Here is a 25,375-nt window from a genome sequence, read left to right as displayed (position 1 = left end):
GTTCAACGTGTTACACAGCACTAAACAGATTGGGTCAAAACTCCTAATTTAATATGCAGCTCATTACAGAAACTACCCTCCAGTTTGACATATAATGGAAGTAGAAGCTGTAATCACCACTTGTCAATTTATTTACAGAGTTGAAAAATCATGTTTTATGGTTTGCAAAAAGGTATTGTAGAAGTTTCATAAAAATTAGTGTTTAAAAGATCAGCAGGTAGAAAAACAGCTTCCCATTAAAAAGAAAATACTCATTTGATTTATAAAGTGTAAGAACAAGTATAAGGAGCCCTGTTGGTGCAATGGTTAAGTGCTCAGCTGCTAACCAAAAGGTGGGCAGCTAGAACCCATGAGCCACTCGGAGAAAAGACCTGGCAATTTGCTTCCATACAGATTACAGCCTTGGAAACCCTATGGGGCAGGCAGTTCTACTCTATCCTAAAAGCAAAACCAAACCCATTACCGTCAAGTCAATTCCAACACATAGCGACCTGTAGGGTAGAGAAGAACTGCCCCACAGGGCTTCCAAAGGTGTAATCTTTACGAAAGCAGACTGCCACATCTTTCTCCCAGGGAACGGCTGGTGGGTTGGAACCATCAACCTTCTGGTTAGTAGCAGAGTGCTTAATCATTGTGACACCAGGGATCCTTCCATAAAGATCACAGCCTAGAAGACCCTATGGGGCAGTTCTACACTGTCACGTGGGGTAGCTGTGAGTCAGAACTGCCTCAGCAACACCAAACAACAATTAGTAAGCAAGGAGGGAGACATCACTAGATTGACCACAGGCGGCCCCTACAACTGAGCCACGTACTGTCTCAACAAACACCACAGAATTCACATTATAAACACGGACTCTGACCATAACAGTCAACTGAGAAATCAATTTCCCATTTAGAATTTTTTTTTCCCAAAGAATCTATGAGTCGAAAAATCACGATAGTTGGCAATGTTTAAAATGAGATTGTAATAAAAATGCTAAGTATCAAAACTTCCTACTACACATCAGCTCTTGTGTGATAAGGACCACTTAAAATCCAAACACCAGTTACCATCAAGTTGATTCTGACTCATGGCAATCCCTTGTGTGTCAGGATAGAACTGTGCTCCATAGGGTTTTCCAGAGCTGATGTTTCAGAAGTAGATCGCCAGGCCTTTCTTCGAGGCACCTCTGGGTGGGTTTGAACCACCCACCTTTCATTATGCAGCCGAGCACTGAACTGTCTGCATCACCCTGGGACTCCATTAACAACTGCTCAGTAGTCCTTAAAGGCTTGTGTTCTGAATCAAAGCCTGAAAATTAACAGGCTCGTGGCCCACTCTAAGGAAAACCCATATCCCTCGAATCAATTCCGACTCATGGTGAACTCATATGGTGGAACTGCTCCACAGGGTTTTCTTTCTAGAAGCAGATCGCCAGGCCTTTCTTCCATGGTGCTGCTGGGTGGGTTTGAATCGCCAACCTTTAGGTTAATAGTGCAGCGCATAGGATTGCACCACGCAGGGAGCTAAGAAAGGGACGAGGATAAAGGCAGCTTCACGTCCACCACGCTCCTGAGGGCTCCCTCCGCGTGGGCCCGCTTGTGCACCACGAGTGGCGCGTTGTGGCTGAAGGCCTCGCCACACTGCATGCACTTGTGGGGCTTCTCCCTGGAGTGCGTCCGCACGTGCTTCCGGAAGGATGAGGTGTCGATGAAGGCCTTCCCGCACTTCACACACGGGTAGGGCTTCTCACCTGTGTGCGTCCGGCTATGCACCACCAGGGAGGAGCTCTGGACGAAGGCTTTGCCGCAGCGGCCACACCTGTACCGCTTCTCGCCCGTGTGGGTGCGCACGTGCCTCCGCAGGTTGGACGGGTGGCCGAAGACTCTGCCGCAGTCCCCGCACGTGTAGCGCTTCTCGCCCGTGTGGGTCCGCTGGTGCACGCGCAGGTAGGAGCTCCTGCTGAAGGCCTTCTCGCAGTCCGCGCATGCGTAGCGCTTCTCCCCGGTGTGGATCCGCGTGTGCACCGTGAGGTAGGAGCGCGTGCTGAAGCGCTGCCCACACTGGCTGCATGTGTAAGGTTTCTCCCCCGTGTGAGTCCGCACGTGGGTCTTGAGGGACGACTGGTGACAGAAGGCGCTTCCGCAGTGGCGGCACGCAAAGGGGCTCTCGCCAGTGTGGGTGCGCGCGTGTCTCCTCAGGGAGGAGAGGTGACGGAAGCCTTTCCCACACTCCTCACACCTGTAGGGCTTCTCGCCGGGTGGGCTTCCCGGGGGCCACGTGAGGCCCAGGCTCCTTCTAACGGCCTTTCCGAACTGACTGTACTGGCAGGGCCTCTTCCCTGGGTGAGTTGGCGCCTGCTGACAGAGGAGGCATGATAACTAACGGCTTTTTCCATTCATTACCTAGGTCCCTGGTGGCGCAAGCCGTTTGCACTCGACTACTAACTTAACGGTTAGCAGTTCAAACCCACCCAGTGGCACCGCATAAGAAAGGCCTGGCAATTTGCTTCAGTAAAGATCACAGCCAAGAAAATCCTATGGAGCAGTTGTACTCTGACACACATGGTGTTGCCATGAGGCGGAATTCACTCCATGGTCTGGTTTTTGGGTTCCATTCCTTAAGCTCACAGGGGTTCTCACCAGCAAGAACACTGCTGTGATAGGACACTTATTGTTCTGAATGATGATTTCACAATTGTGGATGGATGTGAATGGTTTCTGGGATGCTTAAGTTTTTTCAGACTGACGAAGGGGAATGCTTTGCCAGAGGGTTCTATCATACTCAAGACTATCCCAAGGCTTATTGCAAAAAGTGGTTTTCAGATCACAGTTTGATTCTGAATTCTCTTTCAAACACTCACTCAAACAGGAACATTTGTGAAAATGTTTATTTCTAGGAATACTTCTATGTGGAAACAGAAGCTTTGAGGTGGGTGTAGGGCGGGGTTGGCAAACTATGACATGCAGGCTAAATCTGGCCCACTGCATGTTTTTGTAAATAAAGTTTTATTGGAACACAGCCATGTTCATTACTTTCCGTATCATCTATGGCTACTTTCACACTACAACAGAAAGGCTGAGTAGTTCCAACAGAGACCACGTGGACCTCAAAGCCATAAACTTTTACCCACTGTACTCTTACAGAAAAAGCATGCATTAGTTCTCCCCAGTTCATACTTTTCTTGGACTTTCTCCTGAGATGTGATTTTCTCTTGAATAAAAGCCACTTGCCTCACATTTCTCTCCTGGTCCTGGTGCTTCCTTCTCTTCCTTACCTTCTGACCCTCCCTGACTTCTCTATGTGCAAAGGACCAGGTTCCATCCCATGGGAATCTTACCATTTTCATGCCTTTGAACATACTTTCTCCGAAAATATCCTGTTTAGAAGTCGACTCTTTGGTTTTAAGTTGAGTCCTCCAGTCTGAAATGAAATGGACCAAAAAAAAAAAAAATTAAAGTTCTTAGAAAGAAATAGTGTGATGCTCAACAGAAAAAGACAGTACAATAAAAAGTGGACCAAGGATTTTAATAGACATTTCTCCAAAGGAGATATATAAATTGCCAATAGCACATGAAAAGATGCTCAACATCATTAGACATTAAACCAAAACCAGTTGCCATCGAGTCAACCCTGACTCAAGGTAACTCCATGTGTGTCAGAGTAGAACTGTGCTCTACAGAGTTTTTCGATGGCTGATTTTTCACAAGTAGATAGCCAGGCCTTTCTTCCAAGGTGCCTCTGGGTACACTCAAACGTCCAAACTTTGGGTTAGGAACTAAGCACTTTAACAGTTTATACTACCCAGAGACTCCCATTAGCTGTTAAAACCAAAACCAAACACGTTGCTGTCAAGTCGATTCCAACTCACAGCAACCCCAAAGGACAGAGTAGAACTGCCCCATAGGGTTTCCAAGGAGCACCTGGTGGATTCCAACTGCCAACCTTTTGGCAAGCAGCCATAGCTCTTAACCACTACACCACCAGGGTTTCCAAGGGAAATGTAAATCAAAACCACAGGGAAATACTACTTCACACCCACTAGGATAGCTATGATAAAAAAGATGAACAGTAACAAATGTCGGTAAGAATGGGGAGAAACTGGAACCCTCATACATTGCTATTGGGAACGGAAAATGGTGCAGCCACTTTGGAAAAGTTTGGTGGTTCCTCAAAAAGTTAAACACAGAAGAACTAACATATGACCCAGCAACTCTACTCCTAGGTACATACCCACGAGACTGAAAACATCTGTCCACACAAAAAGCTGTATGTGAAATACAGCAACATTATTCATAATAGCCAGAAAGTGCAAGCAACCCAAATGGCAACCGTGATGGTTAAGGTGATGTGTCAGCTTGGCTGGGCCATGATTCTCAGTGATTTGGCAGTTAATGATGTAGTTTGGCAGTTACGTAATGATGTAATTTCTCAGTCATGTAATGATGTAATCAACTCCATGATGAGATCTGCTATGAGAAGCCAATCAGCTGAAAGGGAGTTTCCTTGGGAGTGTGGCCTGGCTCCAGTATATAAATGGATGTTCCAGCAAGGCTCTCACTTTGGATCCTGCATCTGGCTCATCATCATCTGACCTCTGGTTCTTGAAACTTGAGCTAGCAGCTTATCTGCCGATCTTGGGATTCGTTGGCCTCTGCAGCCTGTGAGTTAGAGGCCTGCCGTCTGACCTGTCAATCTTGGGTTCATCAGGCCCTGCAGCTACATGAGTCAGGGAAAGCCTCCAGCCTGACACCTGACCCTCAGACTTGGGACCTGCCAGCCTCTACGACTGTGTAGACTTGTAGTTTTTTCCCTACAACAGATCTCACTTATATGAAATAAGCAAATATATTGAAACCAAAGATTAGTGATTACCAGGGGTGGGAGTGAGGGGGAGAGGGGCAGTTTTTGCTTAGGGGGCAGTGAGTTTTATGTTCACGGTAGTGGAATGATTTGGAAAAGGATAGTGAGAACAGCTGCACAACTTGAAGAATGTAATCAATGTCACTCAATTGTACACGTAAAAGTCCCTGGGTGGCGCAAACAGTTTGCACTCGGCTGGTTACCAAAAGGTTGGCAGATGGAATCCACCCAGCAGCACCACGGAAAAAACAGTCCTGGTTATCTTCTTCTGTCAAGATTATACCCAGCAAATGGGTAGCTCCTGTCCGGAGGCAGGATGAGAAGGCAGGAAGGGACACAAACTGGTTGAATGGATGCAAAAAACCCAGGGTGGAAAGGGGGAGTGTGCTATCACATTGTAGGGATTGCAACTAATGTCACATAACAATATGTGTATAAATTTTTGTATGAAAAATTAACTTGAGCTGTAAACTTTCACCTAAAGCACAATTTAAAAAAAAAAAAAAGATTACAGCAGGAAACTCTACGGAACAGTTCTACTCTATAACACGTGGGGTCTCCAAAGTCACAAAGCAACAACAAAAACAAAATCAACAACTGAACTGTACATGTAGAAATTGTTTAAAAAAAAAGAAAGTCTTCTCGTTGAGGTTCCAAATGAATCTTCCCGTGACTTTAGGGTGTTGAGCAGCATTCCTGGCCTCCACCCACTTGACGCCAGGAGCACCCCCCCAAGTCATGACAACCACAAATGTCTCCAGACACTGCCACTATCCCTGGGGGGCAGCATCACCCACTGGGTCCCCCAGGTACCAGGTTATTTATAGGACTTTATCTCTCTGCTGATGCTGCCCACCTTCAGAGGTGACGTGTACAATTCTTCCCTCTGGTGGTCAATTCTCAGTCCCACTGAGAGAGCCCAGGAGGACTGCGTGGCTGACACCCTGATCCTGTAGGCATACACATGATGTCAAAGGACTTGGCAGGAGCCCGAAATCCTTCCATCAAACTGTGGACTTCAGGGCTGCTGAGGACTGGGAAATCTGCCTCTAGGAGCAGCAAACTCCTAGGAACACAGTCAGTTTTTCTCACGGGGCCAACACCACCAGCAGCACCCTCACTCCGAGCTCCATGGGGATTACAACCCGTTGCCATTGAGTCAATTCCGACTCATAGCAACTCTACAGGACAGAGGAGAACTGCCCCATAGGGTTTCCAAGGAGCACCTCGTGAATTCGAACTGCCAGCCTTTTGGTTAGCAGCGGTAGCTCTTAACCAGTACACCACCAGGGTTTCCCAGTGGGAATTAGCAAATGGGAAACAGACACTTCAGTGGGAAAACTCTCACTACCACAAAGGAGACACTCTGCTCTGAACTTCACTGGGGACAGGGGCTCTGTGTTGTCAGCCACTGCCTTCCTCATCCCCAGAACAATTCCTGGAAGAGTACAGGTGAAAGAAACACATGGTGCTTTAGGACAGTGGTTCTCAATGGGAGTGATTCTGCCCTAGGGGACACTTGGCTATGTCTGGAGACATATTTGGTTGTCAGGACCTGGGTGTGGAGTGGGAATGCTACTGGTATCTAATGAGTCAAAGCCAGGGATGCTGACACGCTACAGTGCACAGGACGGCCCCATCCCAGAGAATGATTCGGGCTCAAATGTCAGCAGTGCCAAGGCTGAGAAACCTTGCATTAATCATTTGAAAAAAAACTGAGTTCAATCCCTACTACCTCACACCATACACTAAAATTCATTCCTGACAGGTTAGACAGTGTAAACCAGGGGACCCTCCAGCTCCTGTGATTTCCCTCCTCTCTCCTCCCCACTCAGTGTGTGGATTTAAATGTGGGCAGCATCCTACGACGTCAGTAGGTCAGATGACTATGAGTCATAAGAGTGTCTTGGTGGTCAGTGGAATTCCTAACCCAAAGTTTCTCACCCAGGGAAATTCTGCCCCCTAGTGGTTCCCAAATGGGGGTGACTGTGCCACCTGGGGACACTTGGCAACATCTGGGGACATTTGTGGTTCTCACGACTCGGGGGGTGCTGCTACTGGCATTGAGTGGGCAGAGGCCAGGGATGCTGCTCAACACTGTACAGTGCACAGGATGGCCCCACCCCAGAGAATGATCCAGCGGTGCCAAAGGGGAGGATTCCTGGTCTGGGGAATGGATGTCAGCCTTACCAAGCGACGCCAGGTTCCTGTAGGTCTCCAGCATCACTTCTCGGTAGAGAGTCCTTTGAGAACGGTCCAGCAACACCCACTCCTCTGGGGTAAAATCCACAGCCACATCCTCGAAGGCCACTGATTCCTGAAACATCCCACACATTCCAGCTCTGCCAGGGATCATCCCCACCAGTGTGTAGAAAAGCAGGGGTGAGAGGGAGAACGCCGGGGAGGGGTGATCAGTCATTCAGTGTTCTGAGGTCACTGACCCATCAGCCCCCAAGCTCAGGACTCAGAGCTTCCCCTAAGTGATCGCATAAGTGAGCATATCCAGGCTCGTGGCTTTAAAAGCTCCTCTAATCCATGACTGAAGACTGTGACTTTCTTCAGTTACACTGGGGCTTTTTCAACCTACTCAGACCTGTCCCTGGTCCCCAACAGGCCCAAGGGCGTGAAAGAAATACTCAGCGAACAAATGAATTATTTCCTCCAGGAAGACAACAATCCTCTCACAATCTTCCTTTGTTTCCCTCACAGGACCCAGCAGAACATGAAGCAGCAAGTCAGCCTGGAAGAGGGTGCAATGAGACCCTAAATGCTGGGACAGTGGGAGCACTTCCTTAACAGATCTTCAATCCTCTAAGAGGCCCAGAGACATTAAGGAAATGGAGACCAGCCCTGGCTGGCTGCCAAACTCCAGGCTACAGGAAGGAGAGGGGTCCACTCTTATGGGAAAAGGAAATTCTTTTTGCTGAATGAGGCCCACTCACCTGCGACCAAGTTGTCAGAAACCCAGCAACCATCCCTTTTTCCTCCACATTCCCCTCATGGGGACGGCCAAGGTCCTGAGCAGGCACTGCTGGGGAGACGGGGGAAAGACAGGAGTCGGTGATTCAAAAAAAAAAAAAAAAAACAGTTTCCATTGAGTTGACTACGACTCGTGGCGACCCCATGTGTGTTAGAGAACTGTGCTCCACAGGGTTTCAATGGCTGTGATCTTTTGGAAGTAGATCACCAGGCCTTTCTTCCAAGGCACCTCTGGGTAGACTTGCACCTTGAGCCTTTCGGTTAGCAGTCAAGAATGTTCACCGTTTGTACCACCCAGGGACTTCTAGGTGATTCTAAGCCTTTCCAAATCCTCAGAATCAGAAGCTTAGAAGTCACGATGCCATTACCCCCAAGCAACTGCATCTGGCCACGTCCAGGGCCTACACAGTGCTGTGGGTCTTGGGACTCACAAGAAAGGTAGTAACATTATCATTCTACAGATGAAGAAACGCTAATGCAGAGAGACTTGGCCATTTAGCTGCCCAAGGGTATAAAATTCACAAATGGGGTTGTAGTTGCTCCCCAAGAAAATTCCCTCCTAATTTCCAGAAGCGCTATCTCCAACAGCAGACTGGCTCCTGGGCCTCTGCTCCGGTATTGTCTGCTTCATCCTGTCCCAGCCAGCCTTTGCTATGACTACTCGGTTCACCAACCTTGGGACCCCCTGTAGTACAGGGGCCTCCTAAATTCTTGTCTCTCTCAGTGCCAACTGACCAGGCACTCACCCCATGTAGAGTCCCCATCAGTGGCTGCCATCATATGAGACTCTCAGCAGAATCTGCTTGCTGGGCTGAGCGGCAGCAATGCCAGCACATTCCTCTTCATTCCATTCTCCCATGGCCCCTGGGTCTTGATGCCTCTTAGCACCGTGGTATCTGGAGACCTGTCTTAAAAAGCAAACAACATTATAAAACTTCTACAACTTAACAACAAAAAGACAAACAACCCAATCAAAGAAGCCTCTTGGAGTTCTGTCTCAACCATCAAAAATCAATCATCAAAGAACAGTTTGGCAGTTCCTCAAAAAGTTAAACACAGAACTACCACATGACCCAGCAATCCCAATCCCCAATATACAGTTCAAAGAAGTGAGGGCAGGACCACAAACAGACACCTGTACACCAATGTTCACTACAGCACTATTCACTGTAGCCTAAAGACAGAAACAACCAAAACAGCCATCAATGGATGAATGGATATTGAAAATGTAGTCTAATGGAATATTACTCAGCCATAAAGAGAAATGAAGTCCTGCCGCATGCCACAACATGGATGAACCTTGAAAACATCATGCTAAGCAAAATAAGTAACAAAAGGACAAAAACTGTATGATGTCACTTATACGAAATAAGAAAATATATGTCGTTGTTATTAGTTGTTGCCAAGTCGATTCTGAATTATGTTATTGTTGTTCTTAGGTGCCATCGAGTTGGTTCCGACTCATAGTGCCATCCTCATAATCGTTGCTATGTTTAAGCCCATCATTGGCAGCCACTGTGTCCATCCATCTCGTTGAGGGTCTTCCTCTCTTTTGCTGACCCTCTACATTACCAAGCATGATGTCCTTCTCCAAGGACTGGTCACTCCTTATAACATGTCCAAAGTATGTGAGATGCAGTCTTGCCATCCTCGCTTCTAAGGAGCACTCTGGCTGTACTTCTTCCAAGACAGACTTGCTCATTCTTCTGATAGTCCATGGTATATTCAATATTCTTCGCCAACAACATAATTCAAAGGCATCAATTCTTCTTTGGTCTTCCTTATTCATTGTCCAGCTTTCACAGGCAAATGAAGAGACTGAAAATTCCATGGCTTAGGTCAAACACACCTTAGTCCTCGAAGTGACACACCTTAGTCCTCAAAGTGACATCTTTGCTTTTTAACCCTTTAAAGAGGTCTGTCAGTTTGTTGTACTGTGGTGGTTTGGGTGTTGCTGTGATGCTGGAAGCTATGCCACCAGTATTTCAAATATCAGCAGGGTCACCCACGGAGGACAGGTTTCAGCAGAGCTTCCAGACTAAGACAGACTAAGAAGGACCTGATGATCTACTTCCAAAAAAAATTAGCCAGTGAAAACCTTATGGATAGCAGCGGAACACTGTTCTGAATTATAGAAACCAAAAATTATTAGTGGCTACCAGGGGTGGGAGGAGAGAGAAAGGGAGACTTTCTGCTTAGGGGACAGTGAATTTGTGTTCATGGTGGTGAAATGATTTGGAGAAGAACCGTGAGAATGGCTGCACAACTTGAAGAATGTAATCAATGTCATCAAATTGTACATGTAGAAATTGGAGAGGGGGTGTACGTTTTGTTATGTATATTTTCACCACAATAAAAAAAACAAAGACAGCTATGTGCAGTATGATGCCATTATGTAAACGACAGAACAGAATAGAGAGCTCAGAAGTAGACCCAGACAAATATAAGGTCTCTGGGTGATGCAAACGGTTTCTGCTTGGCTGACAACCAAAAGGTTGGTGCTTCGAACCCACCCAGTGGCACAGAAGAAACAGGCCTGGTGATCTGCTTCTGTAAAGATTACAGCTGAGAAAACCCTATGGAGTAGTTCTGCTCTGTAAACCGTGGGGTCTCTGAAGTCACAAATAAAAACCAAAATCAACAACCAATATAGTCAACTGATTTTTGACAAAGGGGAAAAGGCAATTCAATGGAGTTTTTTCAACACATGGCACTGAATCCATTGGACACACACACACACTGAATCTACATCTTTCACAAAAATTAAATCAGCATGGATCATATACCTAAATACAAAACTATAAAACTATTAGAAGATAGGAGAAAAAACCTAGGTGACCTTAGGTCTGGTGATAACTTTTTAGATACAGCACTGTCTTAGTTATCTACTGCTGCCATAACAGAAATTTATTCTCACACAGTTTAGGAGGCTATAAGTCCGAATTCAGGGTGCCAGCTCCAGGGGAAGACTTTCTCTCTCTGTTGGCTCTGGAGGAATTTCCTCGTCTCTTTTGAGAGTCTGCTCCTGGGCACTCTTCACGTGGCTTGGCATCTCTCTTCCCTCATCAATGCTTCTTAGCTTGCTCGTATAATCTCTTTTGTATCTCAAAAGAGACTGACTCAAGATACACCCCTCATCCTGCCTCATTAACATAACAAACATAACCCAATCCTGCTTCATTAACATAACAAAGACAACCCATTCTCAAATAGGATTAGAACCACAGGCAGAGGTTAGGTTTTACAACACATATTTTTGGGGGACACAATTCAATCCGTAATAGGAAAACAAAAATAAGTTGGACGTCGTTAAAATGAAAAACTTTTACTCTGTTAGAGGCACTGTTAAGAAGCACTGCTAGAAGAATGAAAAGACAAGCCACGGATGGGAGAAAGTATCTGCAAAATACGTATATAATAAAGGACTTGTATCCAAGATACACAAAGAACCCTTAAAACTTAACAAAAGAAAACGAGCAGCCCAATTACAAAATAGGGCCTTGGTGGCACAGTGGTTAAGAGCTCAGCTGCTAACCAAAATGTCGGCAGTTTGAATCCACCAGTTGCTCCTCGGAAACCCTAAGGAGAAGTTCTACTCTGTCCTACAGGGTCACTATGAGTCGGAATCAACTTGACAGCAATGGGTAAGATACCGAGTAATTGCAAAATGGGCAAAAGATCTAAAGAGTAAAAAAGATATACAGATGGCAAGTAAGTATATGAAAAGATGCTCAACATCATATGTGCAGTGCAGTGACTAGTGTTTGCATGGCCTTTCTAGCCATGGTTTTGTAACTCCTACAAAATGATTGGGTGGGACTATGCAAATAATGTGTAGAACCCTTGCAAGGATTGGACGGTCTGCTAATGCAAATAAGGTACATGCGACTCTTGCAGGATTGGGCCCAATTTTGCAAATAAGGTGCCTGTGGCCTAATGAGGAGACTGGTCAGTTTTGCAATCACTTGTAGGCTTAAAAAGAGCCAGCCACACAGATTGAGGGGGGAACCTCACTACCATCAAGAAGAGCAAGGAGTAGAGTGCGTCTTTTAGACCCAGGGTCCTTGCACTGAGAACCTCTAGACCCAGGAGAGAGAGGGCTGTAACACTGGAGACGGCGGGGACCCGAGACAGCGTGGTGGGCTTCCGGCCCACAGAGCGAGGCGGCTGCAGGGGGCCTGGCCAACCCACGGAGTGAGAGCTGAGCACCTGTGGGCAGGTGGCTTCCTGGCAGAGTCGGGGGCCTCTGGGCACTTCTTGGTGGGGCTAAAGAGTTCTAACACTTGCCCAAGCAGGGCAGAAGGCAGACCCGAGCAGGGCTGGTGGCACAGGCTGAGAGCGAGGCCTGCTGCCTGCGGGTATGACGGAGGAGCTGAGAAGCTGGTAGCTGTCTTGGTTGAAGAACTGTATCCTGAGTCATTTCTGTTACCTCCATGTTGATCCCGAACCGGAACTGTAACCCGCTACTTCCCTAATAAACTCCACAATCATGAGTATGGTCTGTGAGTCCTGTGTGGCCACAGCAACCAATTACTGAACCCTGCAGAGAAGTAGAGAGTACCCAGTGGGAGGGATGGCTGGTGTCAGAATTGGTAGAGGTTGGAGAGTGGAAGTATATCTGACCTCCACCTTGCAGGAATCAGCTTTGTGCTAATAATGATTCTCCTTCCCCTTCCTGAATTTAAATAGCTTCTGAAGCCACCCTATTTTACAACATGTCCCTAGGGAGCTGCAAATTAGACCAACAACGAGACATCACTACATACCTATTGGAATGGCTAGAATCCAAAAGTAACACCACCAAAAGCTGGCAAGGATGTTGGGCAACAAGAACTCCCATTCACTGCTGGTGGGAATGTAAAACAATACGCTGAAGACACTTTGGCCATTTCTTACAAAGCTAAACATGCAATCTTAGTCTTCCTGTATGATCCAGCAATCACGCTGGTATTTACCCAAATGAGTTCAAAACGTGTGTCCACGTAAAAAACCTGCACATGATGTTTATAGCTGTTTTAGTCAAAGCTGCCCCAAACCGGAAACAACCCAGACGTCCTTCAGTGGGTGAACGGATAAAGAAACTGAGGTACGTGCATTTAAAAAAAAAAAAAAAACCGCAGCAAGTCGATTCCGACTCATGGTGCCCCCGTGTGCTACAGAGTAGAACTTCTCCATAGGGTTTTCTGGGCTGTCATCTTTATGGAAGCAGATTGCCAGGCCTTTCTTCTGTGGCATCACTGTGTGGGCTGGAACCGCCAACCTTTAGACTAGCAGCTGAGCACAAACCGCCTGCACTACGCACTGGTCTGGGACAGCCACAGGACGGAACATTATTCAGTGATAACAAGCAATGAGCCATCGAGCTGTGAACAGACATGGAGAACCCTTAAATGCACTCTGCTACGGGCTCAAGCACAGGGATGCTTCTGAGGACGGTGCAGGACCGGGCAGTGTTTCGTGATGTTGTACACAGGGTTGCTAAGAGTCGGAACCGATTCGACGGTTCCTGACAACAAGACAAAGAAGCCAGTCTGAAAAGGCTCCACACTGTATGATCGCAACTATAGGATGTTCGGGAAAAGGCAAAACTACAGAGACTGTAAAAAATTGGTGGTTGCCAGGCATTCAAGGGGGGAGCGTTTGAATAGGTGGAGTACTGGGCATTTTTAGGGCAGTGAAACTATTCTACGTGATACTGTCGTGGTGGACACATGACATTATATATTTACTATAAAAGCACGGAGCTGCACAACACAAAGGGTGAACCCTAATGTAATCTCTGGACTTTAGTTAATAACAACGTACCGATATTGGCTCCTCAACTGTGACAAAATGTTAATAACAGGAGAAAATGTGTCGGGAGAGGGAATAATACATGGGAACTCTTCTTTCTGCTCAACTTGTCTGTAAACCTAAAACTGCTCTAAAACTAAGGTCTGTTCATTAAAATAAAATTGAACACAATTAACATTACACTATGCATGCTGTTTTGTAACGTTTTCATTTAACAATGTATTTTGAATGTGTTGTCATTAGATAACCTACAGGGAAAATTTTAACATCTGGTTCATAGTTTAAAATCAAATAAGATGGGTACGTGCGCTACAATACCATTATGTAAGCTTTTTCAAGTCGTTCAAAAGTTCCACGTACTGTTCAAGGTTGCATACCTAGTCAGAGCATAAAGACACAGTCAGAAAGGACATGGAAACCCTAAACCCTAAACACACGGCAAAGAGAACTTCAAATACATGTTTCGAACCCCTTTTGATGCAGCAAAAATGCCCAACTGTTCAAGTTTGTTTACACTGGGTGGCAAATACAGAGGTGTCTGTGGTATTATTCTCTGAACTTTTCTTTGTTGGAACTATTCCACACTCAACAGGAAATCACATGCAGATGGAAGGAAATGCTTTAAACATACTGAACAGAAGATTAAAAGAATTAAATCAGCTTTGGAAAATAATTTTGTGATGAAAATCCATTATTTATAATAATGAGGATTTACAACTGGTCAGGCATCGCTCTGCGTCCTTTGCATGTACGATGGACGACAATAAAACCATCAGCTATGCTCACAGAATGCTTCTGTTGTTGTTGTTGGTTGCTGTTCAGTTGATTTCAACTCATAGTGACCCCACGTGTGCAGAGTAGAACTGCTCCATAGGGTTTTCAAGGCTGTGACCTTTCAGAAGCAGATCGCCAGGTCTGTCTGCTGAGGCACCTCTGCGTGAGTCTGAACCAACCTTTCAGCTGGCAGTCAAGGGCTTAATCATTTGCACCACCCAAGGACTTCCTATATAATGCTTACCAGGTGCCAACCACTGCTGGAAGCACTTCCGTATTAACTCTTTGTCAATGCCCTCCAGCCAAAGACCACCAGGAACCCACCTGTGGTTGAACAATGTACGTTTACTACTCATTGCAGCAAGAGAGAATTGTCAACACACGGAGAATGTCCAACACAGCTAAGAGGGTGTTAGAAAGGACTCAGAGACTTTGGGCTTGGGTTTGGTGATATTGGGGAGGGTTTAAGTAAACCAAACTTTGCTCTGGATTGGATGCTGTCAGGAACGGGGGTAGTCCTGTAGCTGGGTATCGCAATAAATCTTATCTATAGAGAGTCCCCAGGTGGTGTGAATGGTTAACGAGCTCAGCTGCTAACCGAGAGGTTGAAGGTTCGAGTCCACCCACAGCTGCCTCAGAAGAAAGGCCTGGTGATCTACTTCCGAAAATTAGCCACTGAAAACTCAATGAAGCGCAGTTCTACTCCGATACCACCTGTGGTCACCATGGGTAGGCAGTGACTGATGGCAACGGGTATATATGAGAGGGAAGGCTGAAACTGGGATCAGTACAAAGCAGCAAGGAAAGCGATGTTAGCTCCTCTCTGTAATTTGGACAAGGTTCTTGCTTGCACGTGTTCCCATGTTATTACCGAAAGGTCTTGATTTTGTCCTGATCCTCAGAACCTAGTCTGATCTGTGGAACTGTTTTATGTTCAACAAGGGCCTGCCACAGCCTAGCTGCACACAGGATGTCATGGGCTGCTTTTCTCATTTAGTCATTTCAACAGACTAAGAGGTAGGTACTTTGACTACCAAGCTGTCTTGGAGGAAGTACAGCCAGAATGCTTCTTAGAAGCAAGGATGGCAAGACTTCATCTCACTTATTTTGGACATGTCATCAGAAGGGACCAACCCCTGGAGAAGGACATATGCTTGGTGAAGAAGGTCGGCGAAAAAGAGGAAGACCCTCAACGAGATGGACCGACACACTGGCCGCAACAAAGGCCTCAAATACAGCAAACATTGTGAGGATGGCGCAGACCTAGGCAACGTTTGGTTCTGCTATACATAACGGCGCTATGCGTCGGAGCCGACTGGAAGGCACCTAACAACATTCTGCAGTGGGAACAGGCACAGTGAGATTAAGTAACCAGTCCAAAGGCGAACAGCTAAAAAGTGGCAGCAAAAAAAAAAATAAATAAATAAATAAATATCATGGTTCAGTCAACAAAATAAAATAATAAAACGTGGCAACAGCAAAGTTTGATTCCGGTCAGTCTGGCACCAAAGTCCTTATCCTCACCCACCCCATCCCTCTGCTGGTCACTCAGCGCTTTAAGCTCTTGGGTATACAATAACGACAGCAATACAAAGATATATATATATGTATTATATACATATTAATTAGGTCCAGCGCTTCACAGCAGTATGCGCACAGAACAGCTCTTGGGCTTCCCATTCATTAATTCCCCAATTCATAAACAGGGAACGAGACGCTGGGAGGTGGCGTAAACTCAGCCCAGCACGGCAAGGGACCCGGTTCCAGAAAGCCCGTTCTGGACCCCAGAACTGGCGCCGGCCAAGCAGAGTGTGGGGGGACGGTCGCGAGTCCTCGATTCTTGGGGGTGAAAACCTCAAGCGCCCCAATCCAGGTCCCCGACGTCCGCTGCCCTCCGGAGCCACCTCCACGGGAGCCAGACAGGGATCTGCCATCAACGCGACCCCGCCCCCTCCTTTGACCGCCCCCTCACCGTGCCCCGCCTGCCTACCCGAGCCCCGACCGCCAAGGAGCCGCGGGGCCGACCCCGCCTTGGAGAACCGCGCAACCTGCCCTCAGGAAAGGCGGGCCGCGGGGACGGTGGTTCTGGTTCTAGGGCCGCCGGGAGCGGAAGAGGTGGGGCACTCCCGGGTTCGCGATTGGCTGAACTTCTAAGAGGGGCGGACTGCTGCCACCAATCTCGGGGCGGATAATATAGTCTAGTCCCCGCCTACAAGGACGCGATTGGGCACTGGGACCAAACCCTCGCATCCGGGGCGTGTCTAGGATGAAAAGGGGTGTGGTTAAGGCTCATCGGCCTTAGGGGCAACAAAGGACCCAAATAGAGCAACGGTTATTATATTGTTGCTTAGGGGCGTGCCTGGGTGGATTCTTCACAACAGTGGCGACGGAGGTAGGTAACCGCCCCGTGGGCGTGGCTGGGGCTGAACCCGCCCCCCGCGGGCGGGCCTGAAGCCAGAGGGGCGTGGCTTGGGCGTGGTTTCCCGGCAGTTCAAGGAACATTTCCTTTTCTTCCTACTCATAAGGCTAAAAAAACAATATGCCCATATTTAGAGTTTTTCCTTTTAGTGCTTCTAATTTTTTATGAAAATGGGATCATTTTATACACATTGGTCTGCAACTAGCTTCTCTTACTAAATAATACAATGTAGTAATCAACAACAAGATAAATTATAAAAAGAAAACCCTGTGGAGCACAGTTCTACTCTGACACACATGGCGTAGCCATGAGTCAGAGTCGAGTCCGTAGCAACTGGTTTACGTCAAGGACTTGCTTGTGCTCAGAGCCATCACAAAGGGGCCAAGTGACAAAATAATAGAAAAGCCAGTACATAGGGGTCTAATTGTTCAGGTTAATGTACTTTTTGTGGCAACACGTTGTCAATAAGAAGTCCCTCTCAATCCAAATATCTCACCTCCCAGAGCCCCTCAGCAGAGACAAACACTGTCATCAACCAGCTTCTCTGCAACCTTCCAAAAACGTTCCGTGTTTACACAAGCAGAAACGTGTGCTTACCCTTCTAATAAATACCCGTTAAGCAGCTTCTATGTCCCAGGCTCTATTCTACGCACTGCGGCTACAGCAGTAACCGAACTGCAAAAATCCCTCCCCTCATCCTGCTCGCACTCCGGTGGGGAGGGACAAAAAATAAACCACATAAATAAATACAATACATACAACGTATATAACACATTCCAAGGAATCCCTGGGTGGCACAAACGGTTAGGTGCTCAGCTACAAACAGAAAGACTGGCAGTTTGAATCCACCCAGAGGCGCCTCGGAAGAAAGACCTGGCGATCTACTTCCAAAAGATCACAGCCATTGAAAACCGTATGGATCATGGTTCTACTCCAAAACACACGGGGTTGCCATGAGTCAGAATCACCTGGACTCCAACTGGTATTGGTATAACACATTCCAAATGAGAAGTGGATTAGAGCTAAAATTGGATTGTAGTCATGGTCCACAACTGTGCGTATTTACTAAAAACATAACGGAATGCTTAAAATGGATGACCTCACGTTATGTAAACTGTACCTCACTTAAAATAAACCTGTTGCCATGAAGTATATTCCCGAACCCTGGCGACCCCATGTGTTACAGAGTAGAACTGATCCATAGGGCTTTCTTCCCTGCAATCTTTATGGAAGCGGATCGCTCAGCCTTTCTTCCGTGGCGCTGCTGGGTGGGTTCTAACAGACAGCCTTTAAGGTTAAGCAGCGGGTTGCAAATAGCTTGCGCCACCCAGGAACCTACACTTTGACAAAGCAGCACAAAAATATTACCTGTAGAGGGCGCCAGAGACCACAAGTTGAACCTTCCCCATGTTGCTATTTTATAATACAGGAAATGAACTGGACCCTCAAAAACGCCTTCTGCAGCCTCTCCGTGCCTTGGAGTCTAACTGCGATCAAACCACACCCTTCATTAAGATGACGCCATTGGGATTAACAACTGGCCAACTGGGAATTTACTGGGAAACTCTCAGTCTGGGACCGCGGCCACCGCCACCCTCAACAGCCTGAACATGGAAGCCAGAGAAAAACACCTCTTAGGAGCCCTGGTGACGCAATGGTTAAGCGCGGGGCTGCTAACCCAAAGATTAGTGGTTCTAACCCACCAGTGGCCCTGCGGGAGAAAGACCTGGCAATTCGGTCCTGTAAAGATGAGAGCCTAGGAAACCCTATGGGGCAGTTCTACTCTGTCACATGGGGTCGCCATGAGTCGGAATCGACTCGAGGGCACCTAACAACAGCTAGACTTAATCCTGAGTGCAAACCAGTTGGCTAGATAGATGGTCAGGTCCCCTGACCGAGGGACAGGGAGAGTTGGTGTTGGCACAGAACCCTAGTCACATCCGTTCCCCAAGCCCGAGAGAAAGGGTTCTTACTGGGCAGGGGTAAACTGGACTGAGCGTGAATGCATGTGACAAGGGGCCACGGTTGGACAACCCAAGGACCCCAACCCTTTCCCGCATCTTAGAGATGGATACAGACACAACGGAAGCCCCCAACCCCCTCTGAGGCTCAGTGGCCCCAACCTCAGCACCACCACCCCACCAAGCCCCAGTGGGAACAGTTGTCCAGAGGGCTTACAGGGATCCCTGTGAGGCGAAGCCACCTTGGACCTTAGTCTCCTTGGGCTGCCATAACCAGGGCTTTGATTCAAACCCCTGCTGAGAACTTACAGTTCTAACAAGTTCCCAGGTGATGCTAATGCTGCTGATTAGGGACCAATTCTGAGAACCACTAGCAGAGCAGTGGGTCTCAAAATTTATTATACATAAGAATCACCTGGGGATCTTGTTAAACTGTAGATTCTGATTCAGTTGAGCTGGGGAGGAAATGCAAATTCTCAGCGGGGGTTCGAGAACCAGAAAGAACAGATGTGAAGTCCTGCGCTAACAAAGTACCCTACGTACTGCAACTGGGTGTCTTAAAACAACAGGAATCCATTGTCTGAGAGTTCTGGACGCTGGTAGCCTGAGCTCAGGGCTTCGTAAGGGCCATGCTGTCTCCAACGGCTCTAGGGGAGGATCCTTTCTCGTCTCTCGGCTTCTGGGAATTGTCTCCTTTAACTCACCCATACTAACCAAATTATAACCCTTCCACTACCCATTTTACAGAGGAAGTAATGGATTCAGAGAAGCAAAGTACCTTTCCCAAAGTTTCACGGGTAGGAAATGGCAGACAGCATTTGAATACAGGTCTGCCTGATTCCCAAGTCCCACGCTTTTCTCATGAATACCACATCTATCCTTTATGAGCTAGTCACCAAGCACTGTGCTAAGGGGCTAAGAAGAAAATGTACTGTGTTCGGTAATGGTAGTCGGGCACCTTCCAGTTCTTCTGGTCTCATGGGAAAAACGTGGAACAGAATTTCAAATTATCAGTGGACCCCAGACCGGATGAACCCCTGAAACTATTGCCCTACAATAATCTTTAAACTTCCAATCAAAGTCATCCCTGAAGCCTTCTTTAAAACAAACAATAGTTTAGCTTAATGAGTAAAATATGTCTGCCTTGAGCATTGTGCTCATTTAAAGAAGTATCTATGCGGGACCAAAATAATAATAATAATAAATAAAAGAGCCCCACTCCAATGGGATTAGAACCATCCTACTCCAGTCAGGTGGCTGGGTGGCACAAACGGTTAAGCATTTGACTACTAGCCGAGAGGCTGGCAGTTCAAACACACCCAGAGGCACTTTCGAAGAAAGGCCTGGCAATCTGCTTTTGAAAGCGCACAGCCTTGAAAACCCCATGGAGCACAGTTCTACTCTGCACACACGGACTTGCCATGAGTCAGAATCGACTCAATGGCAACTAACAGCTAACTCCAGTACGGCTTCATGTGAACCAATGACGTCTTCAAAGAGCCTATTTTCAAACAAAGCCTTGCTCACAGGTGGCAGTAATTAAGAACCTTGTTTTTTCACAGTCCAGGAGGCCCGAAGTTTGAATTCAGGGCAGCGGCTCTAGGGGAAGATCCTGGTCCCGTTTAGCTTCTGTAGCCCCAGTGTTTCTCGGTTCCCGGTGATCTTCAGGTGGCATCTGTCTTCCCCGTTTTGTGCTCGCTGTCTCTGTCTCGACGTTGCTTCTTATAACTCAGAAGTGATTAGGGTCCCCCCATACCGATAACCTAACCTAACCCCTTGCCATTGAGTCGATTCCAACTCATAGCGACCCTGTAGGACAGAACAGAACCTCTGCATAGGGTTTCCAAAGAGCAGCTGGTGGATTCAAACTGCGGATCTTTTGGTTAGCAGCCAAGCTCTTAACCACTGTGCCACCAGGGCTCCCCCTATACTGATACGGCCTTATTAACAGGAAATTAATAGAAAACCCTTATCTCCAAACAGGATTACATCTGCAAGTATAGGGTTAGAATTCTAACACATATTTTGGGGGGCCACAATTCCAGCCATACCAGGCTCCCAGCTACAGACGTTCCGGGGAAAATAAATACAAAGAAAGTGCAAGGAGGAAGAAGGAGGGTCAGGAACAGAAGGAGGATATGGAACGTGTGGCTAATTGCCTCCATGAACAACTGCCTCCTTTGCCATGAGACCAGAAGAACTGGATGGTGCCCGGCTACCGTTACTGAACATTTGAATCAAAAAGTCTATAGAAGAATCCTGATCAAAGGGGGAGCAGGGGAATGTGGAACAGAATTTCCATTTCTCGTGGACTCCTGAATTTCTGGAGCCACAAAGGGCAGATGAACCACTGAAACTATTGCTCTGAGATAATCTTTAAAACTTAAACCAGAAGATCCCCTGAGGTTTTCTTAAAACCAAAGAATAGTTTAGCTTCACTGATTAAAAAAAAAAAAAGTCTGCCTTGAGCATTATACTCTTTTAAGAATTATCTCTATGGGATCAAAGTGACAACAGCAACTCAAAAGAGAGAACACTCAGGAGGCAGTGAGTTGATGTTAATGGAGAAGGAACATACTCAAGAAAGGAGGGTGAGGACGGCCGCACAACTCGAAGAATGTCCTCAGTATCACTGAATTGTACGTGGAGAAACGATTGAATTGGTGTATGTCTGCTGTTTATATTTTCAACAACCACAAAGTAACATTATTTAAAAAAAAAAAACAGTGCATGGATGGAAGGAAGCAAGTATCATGCATTCAACTGTCCACTGAGCAATCATTTATTGGGCACCTACACAGCAGTTAAGGAGCCCTGGTGGCGCCACTTTAAGCACTCAGCTGCTAATGGAAAGGTCTGTGGTTCAAACCTACCAGCGGCTTCATGGGAGAAAAGACCTGGCGTTCTGCTCCCGTAAAGATTCCCGTTGCCGTTGAGTGGAGCCTGACTCATAGCGACCCTATGGGACGGAACAGAGCTGTCCCATAGAATATGGGTTAGCAGCCGAGGGCTTAACCACCACGCCACCAGGGCTCCTTCCCCATAAAGATCACAGCCTAGGAAACCCTATGGAGGCAGTTCTGCTCTGTCACATGGGGTCACCATGAGTCAGAATCAACTCGATGGCACACGACAGCGTTATGGTGTAAGGGTTATGGGAGTGCTTTTCGGAGCAAGATGGCTCAGCTCCTAGCTGGTTGTTGGGTGCCGTCAAGTGCATTCCAACTCCAAGTGACCCTGTAGGACAGAGTAGAGCTGCCCCATAGGGTTTCCAAGGCTGTAATCTTTAGAAGAGCAGATTGCCAGGTCTTTTCTCCCGCAGTGCGGCTGGTGGTTTTGAACTGCTGACCTTTTGGTTAGCAGGCGAGAGCTTTACCTACGGTGCCACCAGGGCTCCTTGCTCCTAGCGTAGCCACTTAGTAATTGCCTGGCCTTGGGTGTTCACTTGACCTGTGTATGCCTCAGTTTCCTCCTCTGTAAAATGGAGATATCGGGGTTGATGTTTGATGAAGTGAGCCGTTATATGGCAAGCAGAGTCCCTGGTGCAAACACCTTTTTCATTCCAAAGGCTTTGGGATTTTTGCTTTAGGAAAGGTCAGAAGCAGGTAGGATAGATCAGGCTCTGAGACTGGAAAGGGTTACCCAAGCTGGAGGAAGAAACAGAAAGGAGGAGCAGTCGGCTGCTCACTGAAAGGTTGGAGGTTCGAGTCTACCCAGAGGTGCCTCAGAAGAAAGGCCTGGTGATCTACTACTGAAAACTCAGCCACTGAAAACCCTGTGGAAACTTAGGGGGCCATGAGCTTGTGTTAATGGGGGAGGAATAATTTGGGAAAGGAGGGTGAGAATGGCTGCACAATTCAAAGAATGTCATTAATGTCACTGAGTTGCACATGGAGACATTGTTAAATTGGTGTATCTTCTGCTGTGTATAGTCTTAAGAACAACAACACAAATTATAAAAAGAAAATCTCATGCAGCACAGTTCGACTCTGACACACGTGGGGTCGCCATGAGTCAGAATCTACTCCATGGCAACTGATTTATGTCAAGGACTGCCTTGTGCTCAGAGCCACCACAAAGCAGCCAAGTCACATGTGCCCCAAACGTGACTGCCTTTGATTTTCCCGAACTGAACATAATTGCTCTTTTGAGCCTTTTTCCACCAGGTGGCATAAGGCAAGCCTCAATTGATTCCAGATAATCTCCGGCCAAGTCTAAGTTCAAGGGGGTTCACGTGGAGCGAGAGATTGGGGCGGGGGTGGAGGGAGCATCCAGGCCTTGAATAGCCTGTCCACCATCTCTCAATGTGGCCAACATTTGGCTACTGTCTCTTGTCTACATGGGCCGCTGGGAATTTCTGGGGAGGGGACAGGATGCAGAGAGGAAATCTTGGAAGCTTTCACTGTTGTGAGTTGCCGTCAAGTCGATTCCGACTCATGGCTACCCCATGTGTGCAGAGTAGAACTATCCTCTACAGGATTTTCTTGGCTATAATCTTTAAGGAAGCAGGTTGCCAGGACTTTCTTCTGCAGCACCTGTATGGAAGCAGATAGCCAGGCCTGTCTCCTGAGGCGCCTCTGGGTGGGTTCGAACTGCCAACCTTTTTGGCTAGTGCTTGACTGCTTAATATGTGTGCCATCCAGGAAGTCCTGAGACCCTTCACTACCTCCCTGCTAGTCCAAGAACAGAAGTTACTCCATGGGCTCCTCTCCACCTGGGCTCTCTCTGGATCTCTACCTGGCCACACTGAGCACAGGTAACTCTGGAGCCTGGGGGTGGGGGGATTCTTAGGTCTCCGGGACAGGCCCAGGGTCCCTTCTCAGGGACACACACCACCTATTCTCTCTGTTTCCCCATCCCCCTCCCGGAGCCGGATCTATCCTGCCTGCTTCTGACCTTGAGTTGTTTTTTTTTTAAGCCTTTGGAATACAAGTGCCTTTGCTCTCCAACCTTCATCCAGGCCTGGAGTTTCCAAGTAAATCTTAAAAACTCCAACACTGAGAAGGAAATCTTGGCTTCCTCCCTTCCTGTCTGCTGTGTCATCCCTTCCTTATGAGCTCAAGGGAGGTTTCCTCCCAGCTGGCCAAGCTGGGGTGAGGCCAGGGGAAGAGAAGGAAGAAGAACCAGGCGTGAAAACCTACCGGTTAAAGTACTGAAGGAGCCCTGAAACCAAAAACCAAACCCGTTGCCGTCAAGTCAATGCCGACTCATAGCACAAATGGTGAACACACTCGCTCGGCTGCTAACGGAAAGGTTGGAGGTTCGGGTCTACCCAGAGGTACCTCGGAAGAAAGGCCTGGCAAACTGCCTCCGGAAAATCAGCCATTACACACGCTACGGAGCACAGTTCTACCCTGACACACATGGGGTCACCAAGAGTCGGAATCAACTCGGCGGCAACTAATAACAATATTCCATGGTTTAATTTTATTTTATTTTCATGAGGTTTAATTTAAATAGACACACGTGCCTAGTGGCTACCCTAGAAGACAGTACAGCCTTAGATACACTGATGTGCCCAGCTTCCGTTCCACAACCCTGGAAGAGAAGTGAAGCTAATGGGGGAAACTAGCAGGCTTGTCCATAAATAAAATTGACTTCAATCAAGGGCCAGTTGAGGGATCACAGGTGAAAACCTTTTTGTGTCTCTGACAGGGAAGCCCCCTTTCTTCTCCACAGGCAAGCCACAAAAACCCCAGTTATTACGTGGTTGCGTCATAACCTCCGGGGCTACGCCTTCCAAATCTGAACCTTCAGTTCCCCCCAGTGACAAAGCACAGAACAGTGCGTTCTCTGGCCTCTTTGTATCCCAGGCCAGGGGACCTATCCAAGTGTCTCTGGCTAGGTGTGAGAAGGTGGTGGAGAAGTCACAGATGGGGAGGGGACCAAGGGTGGGGATGCCTTGCTCTGAGACTTCTGACATCGCTATGTGGGTTTTGAACACGGCACAGCTCAGAGCCACCGTTCGAGGCACCCATCACAGAAGCCACTGGGATGGACAACAAGATTAGCGCCAATTCAAACCACATTTGCAGAAAATACAGCAAAGGACACTTCCTTCTCAAGGGGTGGTTGCTGTGCGCCTTCAAACTGATTCCCACTCGTGTAGACCCTACAGGACAGAATAGAACTGCCCCACAGGGCTTTCTGGGAAGTAAGCTTTACTGCAACAGATGGCCAGGCCTTTCTTCCTCGGAGTCACTAAGTGGGTTCAAACCACAGACAGACCTTTCCCTTAGCAGCCGAGCACTTAACCACTGTGCCACCAGGGCTCCTTCAAGGGGTTGGGTATTTTCCAAAAGAAAAGTTAGGGTGGGGCTCTCAAAAGGTGACCTCTGAGGAGAGAGCTGAAGGAAGTGAGGGAGCTAGCTAGTGCCTGTCTCGGGGAGACTCTCCCAGGCAGAAGGAAAAGTCAGCGCAAAGGCCCCAGGGCAGAAACGCACTAGGCCTCTGACTGCAGAACTCGGGATTACCGCTTAATATCTCGAATAGGCGTATCAAACCGGGCTAAAACAGAACTCTTCAACACCATGACACCCCATGTGTGTGTGTGTGTGTGTGTGTGTGAGTGTGTGTGTGTGAGTGTGTGAGTGTGTGTGTGTG

General features: G+C 47.5%; 1 protein-coding gene across 2 annotated transcripts; it reads right to left on the bottom strand.

Annotated features, from left to right (window-relative positions):
• Positions 1-638: 638 nt before the first annotated feature.
• On the bottom strand, positions 639-16,453 carry LOC101359285 (zinc finger protein 239-like). Of its 2 annotated transcripts, XM_023733291.1 has the most exons (6): positions 16,383-16,453; positions 8,572-8,733; positions 7,789-7,874; positions 7,037-7,163; positions 3,324-3,406; positions 639-2,343 (listed from the first exon to the last, which is right to left on the bottom strand). In XM_023733291.1, the coding sequence occupies exons 2-6, from the start codon at positions 8,603-8,605 to the stop codon at positions 1,510-1,512; spliced, it is 1,164 nt and encodes a 387-aa protein (XP_023589059.1). In that variant the 5' UTR covers positions 8,606-8,733; positions 16,383-16,453; the 3' UTR covers positions 639-1,509. The 2 variants fall into 2 exon arrangements, with proteins under 2 accessions (XP_023589059.1, XP_023589060.1); XM_023733292.1 differs by lacking the exon at positions 16,383-16,453 and having other exon boundaries at positions 8,572-9,058.
• Positions 16,454-25,375: the final 8,922 nt, after the last annotated feature.

Source organism: Trichechus manatus, unplaced genomic scaffold (assembly GCF_000243295.1).
Source record: "Trichechus manatus latirostris isolate Lorelei unplaced genomic scaffold, TriManLat1.0 scaffold00057, whole genome shotgun sequence".
Lineage (NCBI taxonomy): Eukaryota > Metazoa > Chordata > Mammalia > Sirenia > Trichechidae > Trichechus > Trichechus manatus.
This window is presented reverse-complemented; position numbering and strand designations above follow the sequence as displayed.